The sequence below is a fragment of the Lupinus angustifolius genome, chromosome LG05 (assembly GCF_001865875.1).
Source record: "Lupinus angustifolius cultivar Tanjil chromosome LG05, LupAngTanjil_v1.0, whole genome shotgun sequence".
Lineage (NCBI taxonomy): Eukaryota > Viridiplantae > Streptophyta > Magnoliopsida > Fabales > Fabaceae > Lupinus > Lupinus angustifolius.
In genome coordinates, this window is record NC_032013.1 from 887230 (window position 1) to 904754 (window position 17525).

At 28.7% G+C, this 17525-nt stretch overlaps 3 protein-coding genes across 3 annotated transcripts; 1 reads left to right on the plus strand and 2 right to left on the minus strand.

Annotated features, from left to right (window-relative positions):
- Window positions 761–4600, minus strand: LOC109347320 (beta-glucuronosyltransferase GlcAT14A-like). Its single transcript, XM_019587079.1, has 4 exons — window positions 3864–4600; window positions 3341–3416; window positions 3140–3255; window positions 761–1818 (listed from the first exon to the last, which is right to left on the minus strand). Exons 1-4 carry the CDS (start codon window positions 4450–4452, stop codon window positions 1304–1306), a joined length of 1296 nt encoding a protein of 431 aa, XP_019442624.1. The 5' UTR covers window positions 4453–4600; the 3' UTR covers window positions 761–1303.
- LOC109346924 (LOB domain-containing protein 22-like) lies at window positions 8683–9640 on the minus strand. The gene is made up of 2 exons (XM_019586662.1): window positions 8815–9640; window positions 8683–8687 (listed from the first exon to the last, which is right to left on the minus strand). Exons 1-2 carry the CDS (start codon window positions 9638–9640, stop codon window positions 8683–8685), a joined length of 831 nt encoding a protein of 276 aa, XP_019442207.1.
- Window positions 11842–15719, plus strand: LOC109347130. Its single transcript, XM_019586853.1, has 3 exons — window positions 11842–12609; window positions 14298–14585; window positions 15411–15719. Exons 1-3 carry the CDS (start codon window positions 11979–11981, stop codon window positions 15416–15418), a joined length of 927 nt encoding a protein of 308 aa, XP_019442398.1. The 5' UTR covers window positions 11842–11978; the 3' UTR covers window positions 15419–15719.

The following is a 17525-nucleotide window of genomic DNA, read 5'->3' on the forward strand; positions in this document are numbered from 1 at the left end:
TTTTCTCACAACATTTTCCTCTCTCTCCACTTTCCATTAGCTAAGAACAAAAAAAAATTGTTCTTATTTAAAAACAAAAAGCAGAAAATAAGAATGACATAATGAATAAGAATAATAATATTCTTATTCCATTAAGAACAACCTTAATAATAATCATTGTGATTGCTCTTAAGCCCCACTTTAACTCCTATAGTCTCATTGGCAAATGAAATGAAGAAATATGAGCTTGGTTCATGAATCAAGATACTTACCTTGACACTTTTCATTGTGAGTTTTGCCTGATCAACAAAGTTCATTAATTCAAATCCTCGAAATAATATTTTCATTTGTAAATGTAAGACTATTTACATTTATCATTGTAGTTATTGGACCAATCAAAGATTACAAACTCAACCCGGAAATATGGAAAATGCTTATAGTTTTGGTCATAATATATTACGATTTTTTTAGTTTAGTCTACAACAATCAAACCTTAATCTCAAAGTTTGATCAGCTACATGGCAAATGATACCATAATGATTCATCTTGTTCTTTTTAGCTTAGTCTCAATACATGAAAAAAAATCAGTTTCTATATGCACAATTTAATCAAGTCATCATATGAAGATTATTTTCAACTTAATCCTTACCTTCTAATTCTAGCAGTATTTGAGTAATATACAACAACTATAATATACAAGACCAAATTGAAAAAGCATGTCACATGTAGGGACCCAAAAGTATAGTTTAACCATAGAGGAAAAAATAACCATTTGGAATGATTTCAATGCATTTGGAACCAAACACATGAAATTCTTTGACTCAAGGACAAGAAAAGTAGGACACATAACACAATGAATTTGGAAAGCATATGCTAAATTAAAAATACATAAAACAAATTTACATTCCATTTCACACAACTTGTCTTTGTTCTTTTGTTCCCCCACTCTTACAATTCCCTCCACCACAACCCTCTTTCCCCCCTTCTTTCTTGTTCAACACGAAACACGAAAAACGATAAAGCTAGAGAACACCTTCAATGCTAGAAGGAGGGAAATGGTGACAAAGGGTACTAGTGTCAGCTATCATATATACCATAGTATTACAGTGTAAGATCCAGCTCTGTAGTCAAAATCTCATTTCACCAGATTTGTCTTACTTTATCTTTGCAATGTGAAAGATGGTGTGTATATTTTCACTATTTTCTTTTCCAAATGGAAAGAAACACTAATTTACTGGTCACGCTAACTAAACGTGAACATATAAACTAAAACCGCGGCAGCGAAAATAAGCTTTAGCAGACTATGTTTGCGCGTTGGTTCTTCTCATACACACTGTCTTGGCCGGAAACTTTCATTTGACAACAATGAGTTGATCAATGTTTCTAGTCTTTTTGAACCAGGGCCAGGCCTGAGGATTTCAGTATCGCCGATTTCAGAGCAGGGATCAGTTCCATTCTCCCTGCTTCCTATGCACCATCCTCCAGGAACAGCCATTCCAGGACCTCTAGATAATAGTTCGGTATCGATTTGGTCCAATACTGGATCTTCTCTGTGGAACTTCCTTGCAAAGGGAGCATTACTGTCAACCATCCTTTGCATGTCGTCAACGGTAAGGTAATGAGGATGTTGCTTGGGTGGATTGTCCCAAGAAATGAAATGTAAATCACTATTAACAGTTGTGTTGCTGAACTCTTGAGCATTACAAATAACTGTGTGGAAGTATCCTTCAGGGGAAGATAAGAAATTTGAATAATACATGAGAACAGTTCGCGGTAGGTTATCCCATCCCCATATCGTATAATCAACAAAAGATCTTGAGAGTACCATCCAAGCCGAACCTAACAAGAGAGAAGTTTACATAATCAATTATGTCAATGTTCTCTCTTCTAAGGATTGTATATTTACTACTCGCAATGTTTAGTTTTAAAAAAACTTAAACATTACATATTAACAAGAAATGAAATTATTCCTGCATGGAAGATCTATTAAAGATATGTGATTTCCTTCATGGAGGGAAATGAGTCCAAGATGCATAACAATAGTATCATATAAAATCTGTTTAAATACAACCGTGCAACATACAACCGAAACAGATCAGACAAGGGGATTTGATCCAATGTGAACAAAGAGGATTGTTCACCTACCACAATTATATATTATATTCATTAATCATCACAATGGAACAAAAAGATGCCAAAATGAAATCAATAATTAATGCTAAGAAAAAATGGATGTGACTAAAATGGCATTTACAACTGAAATAATGTATCCATGCTATAATATTGTCGCACCAGAATTCACCGATCCAAATGATGAAACACAAAATGTCTTTTAGGATCAACAAGATACAAGAGCATAAAATGATTGTTTGATTCCAAAAGGTCATTAGCTCATTATGAAACAAAGTTTTAGTAAGGACATGTTTTGTTGCAAGAAGTTAGAAGTTAGTGTCATCTAATGCGTTACATCTCTCTAACCTAGCAGATCTCAAAATGTTTAATTCACAGGACAGATACACAAAACGTCACAAATACGTAACCTTCACTCACATGTCCTGAAACATTACATAATCATCATGCAGAACAAGGATAGATACTGCTAAATGTTTTCAACTCCCTTGAACTAGTCTTGTCTTGAGTGTAGCCAAAAGTTTTCATACTAACAAATAATTGGATTTCCATTAATTTCAACTTTCATAAGTTTTCATTACCATATACAAAGAACATTTGTTTCAAACAAAAATCAACCGGAGTACAGGTTCAAGAAAAATAAATCAGTTCTGCAGCATAAGTAAAAAAAATACAAGTAATTTCCGCTAACCAGAAAGTACTTAAAAACAAAGTCTGGCTCTATCCATAGCAGATTCAAAAACTGATGGAAAACAGTGATACCTTCTGTCATGTATATAAACCCAAAACTGAACTGATGATATGATAATACACAAGGGTTCTTTTAAGTGCATCACGATATATTGAAAGAAAAAATTCTTCTAAAGTGGAAAGCTGAAAACAAGCTAGGACTTCTACTATACCGAAAATTTCAAGTACCTCTATCCACACAAACTCTCATTGGCATATGGTATCTATACTAGGTGATAAACCTGGATCAAATAAAAGAAAGAAACACTAAGGCGATAAAGTGAAGGAAATCGATCCTAACCTGTGAAAAGCTTGAAGGCAGTTGGCCTACTTCTCCTCTGTGTAACCCAAAATACGTCTTGCTTCTTACTCATATACAACCCCGGATCAATTATTATCGGCCTTGCACGCTGATGACTATTCAACACACGTCACAAAATAAATAACCGCACTTCAAAACATAAAATATATTTACAAAGAAGAAAAAATAACAAAAACTCACTCTTTCCAGCCAATGTCACTAGTATGATCAATGAAATTTAGATCCCTTGGCAAGTAAGAAAACATGTGCAGCAGATCTAATTCACCAAAACACCAAATCAGTCCCACAAAACAAAACCTCATAACATAATCACCGAAAACAAAAAAAATAAGGTAACTTGTGCTATCCGACAAAGTAATGTCACAACTCCGCCATCGATTCTGATTGATCCATTTACTCTACCAATCAGAATCCAAGACACATGGCTCTGACATAACTTACGTCACAACTCTGCCATCGATTCTGATTGGTCAATTTACTCGACCAATCAGAATCCATGGCACATGGCTCTGACATAACTTATGTGACAACAAACATTATTCCTCCCTTGACAAAAATAGAAATAACATTGGTTATATATATATATATATATCACACAACTCTACGCCACAGATTCTGATTGGTCGAGAAACACGATATTCCTCGGCCAATCAGAATCCGTGGCAACATAACCAAATAAAAAGCCGTAAACTAAGAAACCAACCATCTTGTGTAACAAGTGGATAATCAGATGCACTAAGATTAATAAACCAATCCCAATCCCCACATTCCCTCAACAAAATCGCGGCGGCGTGAAGCGTATTCGCCACCATAGTAGGCCCTCTATAAGTCACCAGATTAGCCTTACTGACAATCTTAACATTCCGAAACCGCCGAAACAACTCACTCCCTCTCACGAATTCCCTCAGATCTAACCTCTCCTGAGGCGAAGCCTCAAGGTCGAGGTGCAGAACATAGTAATTGCGAGGATGATACAGCGACAAGAGCGTTCTCTTGGTGGCGTTGCCATCGCCGGCGGAGCCGGAGATTAGGTATGAGATTCGCGGCGGCGGAGGGACGGCGGAGATTGGTAATGGACGGAGTTTGGATTCGACGAAAACGGAGTAGGTTGCGGTGACGGAACGGTAGAATGGGAAGATAGGTGTAACCGCGGGTGAGGTTAGTGTAATAACTAATAAGAAAAGAAATAATGAAAAAATTGAAACAATTAAAAGTGGGAAAAACCATTTTCTTTCTATTGAAGAGTGGTGGTGGCGTTTTAGGTGCATGTAATAATTCTTAAGTTTTTTCATTTTTTTGGTTTGGAATAGAAACAAAAATCTTAGTGTTTTGAAGAAATAATGTTGAGAGAAGTTTAGATAGAAAAATTGAATTGTGTTGTAGAGTGATGAGAAATGGGTTAGTTGTGAAAGATGAGGTGTTGTTATTGTTGGTGAAGAAAATGGGAGAAAGAGAGAGAAGAGAGGTTAGAACTTAGAACTAAAAGTGTAAAGTTTGGTATTCACTTTATTTGTTTGTTTTATAAATTAATTAACTTCCTTTATTATATACTAGCGTGTTGATATGCACTGTCGTGCCTGTCAACCCGTCTGACTATCGTTTGTAATATATAGTTTGTATTTTATAAATTTAAATATAATTTCTTGCGTTGAATTTACGGTTGAATTTATTCAATTGGTCTAATGTTCAATTTTTTAAATACACTTTTAAAATAAGAAGATGATAAGGATAAAATAATATTATATGGTTTTTTTGGTAGAAATAAAAAGATATTATGGGAAAATAGGAAAACACAAATTACACCATGATGGGTGGTTATTTTGTGTTTTCCCTTTATTAATAATATAGATATAAAAAACTAATAAAGAAAAAAAAATGGTTTAGTATTTGTTTTTTATAGGCAAAAAAAGTATCATTGCTACAAACTCACAATCTACATGATTTTGCCTCTCATATAATCTACATGATTGATCTTGTTCATGGCGCTAATCGATTAAAACTTTATAAGTATTTTTCCGACTTTTAAAAGAGTAATTAATTTTAGCTTTTGAGTTGATAAAGATCTAATATCTCTTTTACCTTGAAATATTTGTTGTGTAATTTTTTGTTCCTAGTTGAGCACAAGGACCCAAGTTGTTGAATATCTTATTGTTTGCCAACCATGATTCCTCTTATTAGAGTATGCTACTTATCCATCATATATTACTTATCTAATATACTAATGGTAAATGATACACCAATAACATAAAAAATGTCTTACATTATTAATTTACAGAGATTAAAATCATAAAAAAATTCTAATTATAAAAAGCTTTTACAAATACAAACTATATGATATATAAGAGTGCAAGAGAATGACTTTGTGTATCTTTTATGAGATTTTGCCTTATTGTGTATGAAGTGGTAAAGTTGGTAGTTGGCTTGAGATTCACTCTTTTTGGTTTAAAATATTAAACTCCTCCAATTTGCTTGCTTGATCAACATTAAATTTACTTATAGAAAAATAATACTTAAGGGAGAGAAGGACACAAACTTATATATGGTATTTTATAATTCTTATATAATTTATAAAAAAGGTAGAGCTATTTTATAATTCTTATATGATCAATCAAAAGTTTGTTACTTTTTTTCTTTGTTTTTACCTAGTATTAATTATCCAAATCTCATATTATATATTATCAATATATGTCATCACCATTTCATCATTTTCATAATTATTATATATTATATATTATATAAAGTTAAGACATTAGACTTTTACTTTTTTTCCCCATTTTTAATAACAATTGTGGTTTTCCCAATCTAAATATTGAACAAATTCAACAACCGGTATTTCTTTTATTTTTATTTAATTCAATGTTTAGGACTTTACATATTTTGTAATAAGAAAAAATATCAAATCTCTTTCATTTATTTTTAAAATAATTAGGGTTAAAAGGAAAGTCAAGTAATATATATATATATATATATATATTATTAATTTGGAAATATTATGTGTAAAATATTTCTATACAAATATTTTGTTCAATAAACAATAGGAATGCTTTTGCCATAAAAACAAGTATAAGAGATAACATTAAAAGAAACAATATGTTTATATTTTAAAGATTTGGTCAATGGTGTGAGGTGTATTTGACTATTAATATATATTAGCAAATAGATATGTGTTTTTCTCATTAAATCATTACCCCTTATATAACATATATATAATCTTATAAATTAACCCTAATTAATAAAATTTGGTTTTTATTAAAATTCTAGCTGTTGTCCAGGGTTTGCAATAGAAAATTGTGTAAAAATGTGACAATACAACCACAATAGTGTTCATACTACTATTATGGAATTCCTAAACCACCATGTTATGATCATATTAGCATTTATGAAGTATAATTTAAAATACTATAACTTGGGTGATCATGTTGTATACTTGTACTTTACTAATCTAAAGTGGTCAATTTATCTTTTAATTATTGTTTACTAACCAAATTATTGTAGAGTGCAATATTTATACACTACCAGTTTAAGTATTTATAAACAGTCAATATATCATATATCATTCATTTGTATTACTTTTTTGAATAGTAAATAATGATTAAATACGAATAATGGATGATATAATAACCGTATAAAACTTTTAGTGAATATATTTCTCTCTCATTATTATATCTCAATTAATTCCAAGTTACCGGATATAATATTGTTTTAAAGGAGATTGATATAATATATTGAGATATAATAATCCAATGATTTAATAAAAATGACCAAAACTCATGACTTAAAGGAGATTGAATTAAGAAGTAGATAATCCAATGTGATCAAGGTAAATGATTTTGATGATGATATATATATATATATATATCAAGTTAATAATTTTTAAATGGTCATTTTTTGTCGAATAATGTTTTATTAAAAATGCTTTTAGTTTAAATTTAAAAAAACAAATGAATTGAATATTCATTTATCTAATCCATTAAAATGGATATGAATTCGTCAGAATCAATTCATTATGTTTGAATATGAATAAAATCGATAATTTAATGCATGACTTTCTATCCATACACTAGGATCTAAATTCATTCAAATTCATCCATTTGCCATCATTAATGATACACATGCCCAAAATTAACACATATTAATTGCTTATTATACGAATCAAAGGTTTAACTTTATGTTTGGAGTTAATCACATAGAAAAATACTAACTCATATATGGAGAAAATATACCAGACAACAAAATGCATAATATGAAGTATCATAGAATGAGAAAACTTAAGTGAAAAAATATGCTAAAATTGCATGACTGAAAAAATGCCAAAACTCATGAGTGAAAAAAAGGCCTAAATGCATGAGTGAAAGAAAATGCTAAAAATGCATGAGATAACAAACTATTATCTAGGGAGATTTTTGAGGGAAAGTTAATCTAAGGTTGAAAATTGTAGCTTTCAACACTAATGGGGAGGGAAAATGTCCAAAATAATCACATCTATGTTGTGAGAGTTTGGCATTAAAAAAATGTGCATGCAAAAATTAAGAAGCAACAAAAAAAAGTTGATAGATGTGAAAGAATATGTTAATAAGTTCAAAGAAGAAGAAAAAAATTGATTAATAAGGAGGAAAAAATGCTCAAAGTTGTAATTTTTTTCTTCTAAAATATAGAAGCTTGCCTAGATTAAAAAATCTACATGCAAAAATTCAAAAGCAAAAACTAATGTATACTTTTGAACAAAGAAAATGTAGAACATTTGGTTCAAAGAAGAAAAATGTTGAAAATTACAATATCTAGATGTGAGCCTTTCGGAGAAGCACAAAGATGATAAATTTTTCCCCTTATAGATACATAACCTTATTTGGATCGATTAACAAAATCTCATTATAATTGGTTGATGAAGTTGAGAGAAAATGGAACATTGAAAGAAGGATGTCTGAGGAGTTGATAAAAAGTTTGAATAATCATCTTTTCATCGTCCAAAGTGAAGATGAGAGCCACATGGTAAATATCATCAAATGCTTGGAGCATTTTCAATGTATAATTATGTTTTTTGAAATTTAAAATTTAAAACAAATAATTACCATAAAAGTAAGTCTAGCTATATAAATTAAAGAACTCCTATAATCCCAAAATTGAAAACTAAACACAATAATAATAATAATAATATAAAATGAGAACGAGAATGATAATTGAAGCTTGTTTACTATTCAAATGTGAAATTATATCATAAGTTATTAACGAAATCAAAACTATTTTCACCAAACAAACAAAATGTCACTCAAATATTTAAAAAAAATATCCACTAACATATATTGATCTATAAGTAAAAGAAAAATGAATTTGATAGAAAAAATAAACAATATGTTCAATCTATTGAAACTAAGAAGCTTTTATTCAAGTTGTAAAGATGTTCAACACTTTTGTCTTCAATGCAATACACATTTTTTCTTCTTCTTCTTCTAAACATGTTCAATAAGTGGTCTTGCTTGCACATACTATGTTGGATGCATCTCATGATTAACATATTACAAATATCAATCTGAAAATTAAAGTCATCATGTTAATTTCACGCACCATAATTAAAGGTGATAGTAATGTGACTAAAATTTTAAAAATCAAAGAACAAAAATTTCTCAAATAAATTTTAAAAAGGTTAGAAAAATTACCCGGACAATGAGTCAATGATTGGCATGCATCCTTGTATTCTACTACCAATCCTGTATTTTCAGGAAATTCATTGAAGGGTATTGCATCATTATAATATTTAGAAAAGGGTATTGCATCATCATAATAGGATAATTCTGCTTTTGCCATCAAATTAAACTTTGAAGATTTTGCATCCATGTTGTTCTCAATTGAAATATTGTCCAATTGATTATGATCATTGTGATAGGATGCTTCATAATTACATTTTGCATCTAAAAAATCGGTCTTAACATTAGTGATATCACTCCCACATGAAGATTTTTCCATATAAAGATCATTTTTTTCCATATAATCATCATCACCATAAACATTACCGAAACTACGATCAAATAAAGAAACATCTTCATCATGATTATCGATTGGAATTTCATAATTTCTTATAGGCGATATTGAGCTTTGATCCACCGGGACGATAGGAATATGTTGTTTCACCTTGGATTGTTTTGTAAAATAAGTTAGTAACATTTGTACATTACTTAACTCTTCCATGACCTTATAGATGCTATTAAGATAATGCATCGTAACACCATAACAACCTTGAACCGGGTACTTTGCGCGAATATCGGACTCAAAAATGATCGATTTCATCGTCTCATCCTTCTCATCTGGTTTGACTTGATTCAATATTCTTGTCATGTTGCATACCCCGAACAAACGATGAGCATTGATGAAAGTTTTGGATTCATCAGCTGGGAAATATGAAGCTAGAGGACAATTCTTAGAGCACTTTCTTCTTTGGTATTTGCAAGCAGCACAAGCTTTGTTTGAGCCAACTTTTACTTTCATTGGGAGATTTAAAGCATTTGACAAATCCAATCAAATCTTTTTTGTGCATTCATTGAGATTCTTTTTTGTTAGCCATATATATATACACACATATATATTGTTAAATATATACATGATTATTTTTTAGGTTAAGTTTATCGTCAATATAAATTTTTAAATAGAGGATATTATCTTTAAAAGGAATTTGATAATAATTGATGCTAATTTTTCTATCTGTTAATATTATTAATTTAAAAATATTAGATAAAGTCAATCATATTTTTGTGTGTGTTTTCCTTCAACTTATTTATGTTTTGGAAGTGTTGATGGTAATCTTTGAATATCAATTATTGCGATTTATTGTTAGAAATAAAATCGATAATTTAATAGATATTATTAATTTATTAGATAAAATAAAATCAATTATTGTGATTTATTGATAGATAGACAACATGTACTTAGCTTCTAGATGATTTAGTCGGCTAAAATGATTAACATAGATTAGGATAAAATCAAATATTATTTTATGAATATTTTATTGATAGACAACATGTACTTAGTTCTAGATATTTATAGATGATTTAGTCGGCTAAAATGATTAACATAGTTTAGGATAAAAGTAATGTTGCTAAATTCTTAACCTCTTAGTCATCTGTAATTACATTTAAAAAAATTCAATTATTTGCTTTATTTTACTTTGTTATTTTCCCTCATTAATTTTTCATTTATTATTAAAATCTTCTTTTGTTAATCTTGGGACTATATTAAACTTAATTTAGCATTATCTATATTTTAGACTATGTCTTATTGGTCAAAATTTACAACAACATTTTATAGTTTTACGTAAATTTTTATCCAAAACTTATATCATTTAATAATGTCATATGAATCACTAGAAATATGTTAATAGCCTAATACATTAGCAAAGGTTTCTCGAGGAAACTAGAGCACATTAGCAAAAGTTTGAAATTGGTTGACTTGTGTTTTATTTATTCTAGAATTGTAAAATAACAATGCTTAAAATTAAAATTCATCAATTTTTTATACATTGTCTATGTGAACGTAATAGAATATGTGGTTAGACTTATAACACTTATAAACCGTAGTAGAAAATGAGGAACCAATAGTGCTTAATTCCTCTCGCTTGCACTTTAGAAAATGAAGAATCAACAACACTTGCTCAAGAAAGCAACGTTGATTTTGATATATACAACAACATCTACTCAAAATCTTTCTTTTCATCTTCTCTTTTATCACTTTCTTCTCCAAGCCAAACAAAGCATAAGGCAAAAGATATGCAAGTTCTTTATTCATATTCTCTATGAATATATCCATGTATGTTTCTGTTCTATTCCTTCTTATTGATTTGATATGAACGATCTTAGTTATATAATGATAACATTAGTCTAAAAATAGTATTATTGCAAATAATATAAGACATGTACTTTTTGTAGAGTTTGATTATTTGCCTATGCTAATTGAAGTTTTCACTTTTTACTCCAAAAAAACATGAATAAGAGCAAGAATGTACAAAGAGAAGTTTGGGATACGAAGATATCACCCCCACACTTAAGTTGGCATAAAATATAAAACTAGACAAAAAAAAAAACATAGAATTGATTTTTTTATCGGCAAAAGAGGTGCAACACGAGGACTTCCCAGGAGGTCACCCATCCTAATACTATTCTCGCCCGAGCGTATTTAACTGTGGAGTTCTGATGGAATCCAGTATATTAGTGCTGGTATGATTGCACCTTAAAATTGATTTTATTAATGGCTTATGTTATATTGGAAAGAAGTTTAAAACAAGATCACTTACAAAGAAGATAAATATTGATAAGTTAAAATGGATTGGCCAAAATAAGAAGGACGTGCCAACTTTTCATTCATCATCTCATAAAATAGCATAGGTATACCTAACATGAATAAAGTTGTTGAAATGACAAAAATATTCATATAAAACCCTCAATCACCAACGTGATTTTAATTTTTATGTCTAATTAGCAAACAAGATCCTCGTTATACTAGAAAAGTAAACTTCTTCAAATTTATAAATAAAAATTAAAAATAAATAATGGAAAGAAAAAGAGTGGTGAATTTCTTGCAAGTTGCAACAACTTTTCCACTATTTTAGAATGACCCATTCATAATTCCTAGTTTACTCTAATTAGACATGTGTGGTTCTATAACTAGTAATTGACACATGATAGCTAGTTTTTTTTCTATTTTAATATCAACTTCTTCTCCACCACTATTACCTCCATAATTCTATGTCCTAATCCATTTTGCTCCCATTTTCTAATCAATTATTCACACCAAAATTTGTTGCACTTTTTTTTAATTTTTTATTCATAGCATAATGGAATTCTTCCAAAAAGCAAATGTGGTACGTTTGAGAAGCTACCATGACAAATACATGCTAGCAGATGATGATCAAGAAGGTGTATACCAAGATCGAAATGGTACATACAAAAATGCAAAATGGAATGTTGAAATTGTAGAAAACTCAAATGTTATACGTTTGAAGAGTTGTTATGGCAAATATTTAACAGCTTCAAACATGCCATTTCTCATAAGGGGCACTGCCAAAAAAGTGTTACAAACAATGCCAAGAAGGTTAGATTCATCAATTGAATGGGAACCTATTAGAGAAGGGGTTCAAGTTAGGCTTAAAACACGTTATGGACAATACCTAAGAGGCAATGGTGGGTTACCACCTTGGAGAAATTCTATTACACATGATGTTCCACATAGAACAGCCACGGCTAATTGGATTTTGTGGGATGTGGACATTGTGGAACTTAGACCAAAACAAGAAGAAAAGGGTCAAAAACCAAAACCAAGGCCAACTCCTATAACACCGCCTGATCGATCTATGTATTCGACACCAACTGATCGTTCTCCGTCTCCTTCTTCTTCATGTGGGTCTTCTATGCCTATTGGTGATGATCTTGAGAAAATCGATCTTAGGTCTCCTGACACACACGAGGTTTGTCATAAGAAATTTCAACTTCTCATCAAAAAACACTTATTCAATGTATATGATACAATTTTTTATTATCAATATCAAATCAAATCTAACCAAATTAATTTTATGTTTCATAGTTTTAAAGTCACGTTTTTTTTGTAAAGAAAATCTTTTTTTTTTTGTGTGTGTGGGAAGGCTCATATGTTTTTATTTTTAGATTGCAGAAAAATTAATTTTATATACTAAAGTTTGATAAAAGTATAAGATTTTGATTATGATAATTGAATTTGGATTTGTTACAGTCACCATTTGATGTGTTTGAAATAATCAATATAAGTCTAGATCACTATTGAATTCAATTGACCAAATTTAATTTGGTGGATGGTATTGGCCAAATTTCTCTACATTGATCAATATTAATGTTGATTGATTGGTCTCCAAAAAAACATGTCATCAATCTTCATTAACATTGAACAATTTTACCATGACAATTCTAGAATTGTCAAACAAATTGAAGTGAATTTGGTTAGTTGAATCTAAGATTTGTTATTATTTTAAAATTTTGATATTACTACATTAAAAACACCAAATGGTGATGCACAATTAATTTTAAAATTCTACACATATCCAAGAAAAATGATTGTAATTGCATTGACCTCTCCTTATATGAGTGCAAATTTTTGAAATTAAATTTCAAGGAAGTTAATGTAATTTCCAGTATACTTAAATGAAAAATGGATAATATCTTGATTATAATTAATTTCACTCATTTTTTCTAAACATCTCACAATCTACTCATAACAACCTTTAAGGAAATGATTATTGTATAAAAAATAATATTTTCCACACAGCAACAATCTCATTCATATGAAATTTATGTAGATTTTTTAGTACAGAGGAAAGTTCCTATTAGTGTCGTGCATGTCACATATAAAGGTGCTTAAGAATTTTTCATGCATCAAGTTGGTGCATTGTTTCCAATGCAATGTGATACCAAAATATGATAACATTTACTAAGTGAGTACGGTAGGGTATAGTTAATGAAATATTTGAGAAAAATTAGGTATACACAAGAAAAAAGAAGAACCATATTATACAATAACATAAGATTTGGGTTGTTTTTATTTTATTTTATTTTCAGAGAGCAAGTTAAATTACCAAGTGCAAGGAGGTTATTGTATAATATGTTTTTTCTTGCTCTCTAAAAATAAAATAAAATAATATGGTTTTAGTGTATATTATTTAGTTTTAGTGTATTCCTAAGATGTTCCCAAACACTGTTTTGACTATTTCTGACCTGTTTATTGTGTAGTAAAATTGTTTTAGGCTGATTTATTTATTACTAACTTCTCCATACCTTGCTTGCAAAACTAAAAAAAATTGATCTCGAAATATTTATTGTAAGCTTAAAGTTCATTAATTCTGATTTTTATTTGTATTTACTAATTTTTTAAACTTGATGTTCATATCGAATTTGAGTCCATTATCATCATAAGAAAATTGTAATACAATAATAATATAATTCAAGAAATGTATCTAATTAAATCTTTTAACGAGGGATAATTGGAAACCACTTCATTCTATGTACAAAAACTGTGTACACAAGGTAAATTAAATTTAAGAAAAATATGTATGATAATGTAATAATTCCATATTTATTTATATTAAACTAGTCATTTTATTCTTATTTTTTTGTTCACATGCAGGATCATGAAATATCTTATGATTGCAAATCACCAGTGAAGGAAGGTAGGGTTATATTCTATGATGTGGGTAATGAAAATGGTGATGTTGATGATACACAAAAAGAAGCATTTTTTACCTTCAAAGGAAGTAATGTTGAGGAATTAAAGGATAAGTTGATGAAAGAAACAGGTCTTGATGATATTATTGTATGTTGCCGCAACCCTTTGAATGCAAAACTTTATCCACTTCTTTTACATCTTCCTCCAAATAAATCTGATATGCATGTTGTTGTGGTTCCATCTTCATTCAAAGGTAAATCTTCTATCATTTTGTTGTTGTAATTTTCTCTCTTTTATGTTACACATGATTCTTTTAAGAAAACTCTCTCATAAACCATGGAGATAGTGACAGTTTTTAGGTTTAATTCTGTGATATAAACCTAAAATGTGTCATAAAAAGATTAAACAATATATTAATGTTTTGAATTGTAATTGTGGGTATGTTTCATTTACCACAATAATGGAAATTGCTAGAAATTATGACCAATGCAGCTATAATTTTGATCATGACATTGTTGTGAAGTGTAGTTTAAAACATTGCTGATAAGGGTTCTCATTTTTTTACCATGAACTTGGATAGTTGAGAATCTTAAAATGTTTATGTGATGGTGTTAAGAAAGTGAGCTTAGTGCAATAATAAGATATTGCTTAGTGACTATGAGGTTATAGATATAAATTGTAAAAATAGTGTCTTTGCTTGCAGGGTAAAGAAAATGCAATATAAATAACTGATTTAACATCTTATAATGTTATTGAGACTTGCCTTTTAAGAATTTTAGGATATAGTTATATAAATATGCAAAATACTAGTATAATGTTTGGTATGAGAGAGAAAAGAAAATCGAATAGTCGTATACAATACATTATTACATTATATCCTTTCACAAAAAATATGTTATAGAATACAATAATGCACTAAACATGTAATATAACATATTTGTTATGTTTCATCTCCTTTTAACAATGTACCAAACATTTGCAAAGTAAATCCATTGTTCATTATGAAAGTGTGTAGTGTTCATGCTTCTCATGATTTAATTTTGATCTAACAATTTTTCTGATTATAATCACTTGTCAGGCCAATGAAGACAAGATATTACACTTGTATTGGCAGAAGAATGTTCCTAGAGTTGCTTATATACACATTTGTTGAATTAAAACTACAAGTGCAAATGAAGCAACTAATCATACATTCAAATCAAAAGCACAAGGGACCAACCAATAAGCTGATAATTTTTTAAGGTTTTCCAAAAGTTCTATGGGACTTAATTGAGATGTAATGCAAATTAATGATTTTGATTTCTTTTTGTCTATATATAATTCTTAACTAGGAGTTATGTATGTATTCCTCTTGTAATAATTAACTATTGGCTTTTTAACACTGAATTTACACATTTTTTTAGAGACTTCTCTCATTTAATTTGCATTATGATTAGTAGTCTGTCTGTCAAAACTATGTGTCTGTCGATCTGTATTCTTATTTTTCTGATATCAAGTGTATACATAAAGTTTTTATAAATTTCTCAATATGTACCTATAAATTTCTTAAAGTTTCTATAGAGAGTGGTATATTACATTCCTTCAAAGTTTTCAACTTCGCTGCAAGATTTTTTTTTGCCCATTCTGCATAGTGGAATTTCAACCAGTTATGACATATTGAAATTATGGGGTTAAGGAAATGTGTCAAATCCAATTAAATTTCATTCCTTTTTATGTTTTATGCAATATGTATGTTACAAAATCATTAGCAACTTATATGTTACAAAAACAAACATAAAAACATTGAATATAATAAAGGACAATATTAAAATATAGAAATTACATATATTCAATTACATATTTGCCCCTTAATTATTTTTTGGCTTTATATATAAAAATATAGAAATATATATAGGAAAAGATGTGCAACCTTTTCTTTTCTGAGAAACTTTTGCCACAAGAAATGCTACCATGACGAAAAGAAGTCATGTTATTTGTAGAATAAAAATAAGATTATTTAGTATGAGTCAAATGGACGAATTTGGAAATGAATCTTAATGAATAGGTAAAAAGTTATATACCAATTCATATAAATTCATTCAATTCATATTTTAAATTACTTAATCAATCCATATCCAAATTTAATGGATGAATTCTAATCTATCCATAACTCCATTTTCATGAATTCGAATTAATGAATATCCAATTCATTCGAACTAAAAATATTGTTGAAGAAAATTATTCTTTTAAAAATCATTATCTCAATAAAATATATTTTAAAATCACCTTTAAAAAAACACTTTTAAAAACCACATTTTTTAAATGTTTTTAAATTTATTTTTTGCAATATTATAAAAGTATGTGACATTTAAGGTTTTGCGTGCAAAGTTTTTAACATCTATATATTTATATATCTCAATTTAATAAAAAAAATTCAAAGTGAGAGTGATAATAGTACAAGAAAGTGAGAGTTGAGGTAGATGATAAAATTGAAAAGCAAAATACATCATTTTTTAATGTTTATTTTTTGGATGAAGATATTTATCTAAATGGATATATTTATGAATATCCATAAGATATAATAAATGAATTTAAGTACATCTATTATTAAAGTTATTTATTAGATTATATCTATTTAAACTTATTAACTTTAATTGATGGATTTAATTTTCTTGAATTTGGATGAATTATTCAGTGTGGATAAATTTTATTCAACAATACCAATCAAAAGGATAATTTTTTCTTATGAATTTAAATATATTTAGTTTTGATACAAAAATTTATTTAAATATATCATTTGCAATTGATTTGATTATGGTATTATATTTTTTAATTATTTATAAGAGTGTAATATCTATAAGTATTATCATAGTAGAAAAAATATACAATCAATATCATTCATTTACTATTTGAAGTTAAAATCTGTGTACTAGTAGTTAAGTTTTATTATACTGTTAATACATCATTTATCATTAATTTGATTATTTTGTTTGTTTGGGAGTCAATAGTAGTTAATAAATCATTAAGGGATGATTTACTAAAAATAGTTACACGGTTAAGCTATACATATTAAAATCCTTATTATTTATATTTAAAATTAATAATTTTGAATGTAAATATAAATTGTATTACCTAAGAAAAGAGAAAATAATGATTGTAGTGAGAAATTTTAAAATTTTATCTCTAATAAAATTTGAAAGATAGAGAGGAAGAA

What these genes read in the sequence shown, in the direction of transcription:
- LOC109347320 (XM_019587079.1), bottom strand. Translation starts at nt 4,452, where the DNA reads ATGAAAAAACTTAAGAATTATTACATGCACCTAAAACGCCACCACCAC. An exon ending in TCCACTTGTTACACAAGATG is followed by an intron (nt 3,417 to 3,863) that starts GTTGGTTTCTTA and finishes TTGGTGAATTAG; the next exon opens with ATCTGCTGCACATGTTTTCT. An exon ending in AGTGACATTGGCTGGAAAGA is followed by an intron (nt 3,256 to 3,340) that starts GTGAGTTTTTGT and finishes TGTGTTGAATAG; the next exon opens with TCATCAGCGTGCAAGGCCGA.
- LOC109346924 (XM_019586662.1), bottom strand. Translation starts at nt 9,640, where the DNA reads ATGAAAGTAAAAGTTGGCTCAAACAAAGCTTGTGCTGCTTGCAAATAC.
- LOC109347130 (XM_019586853.1), top strand. Translation starts at nt 11,979, where the DNA reads ATGGAATTCTTCCAAAAAGCAAATGTGGTACGTTTGAGAAGCTACCAT. An exon ending in GTCTCCTGACACACACGAGG is followed by an intron (nt 12,610 to 14,297) that starts TTTGTCATAAGA and finishes ACATGCAGGATC; the next exon opens with ATGAAATATCTTATGATTGC.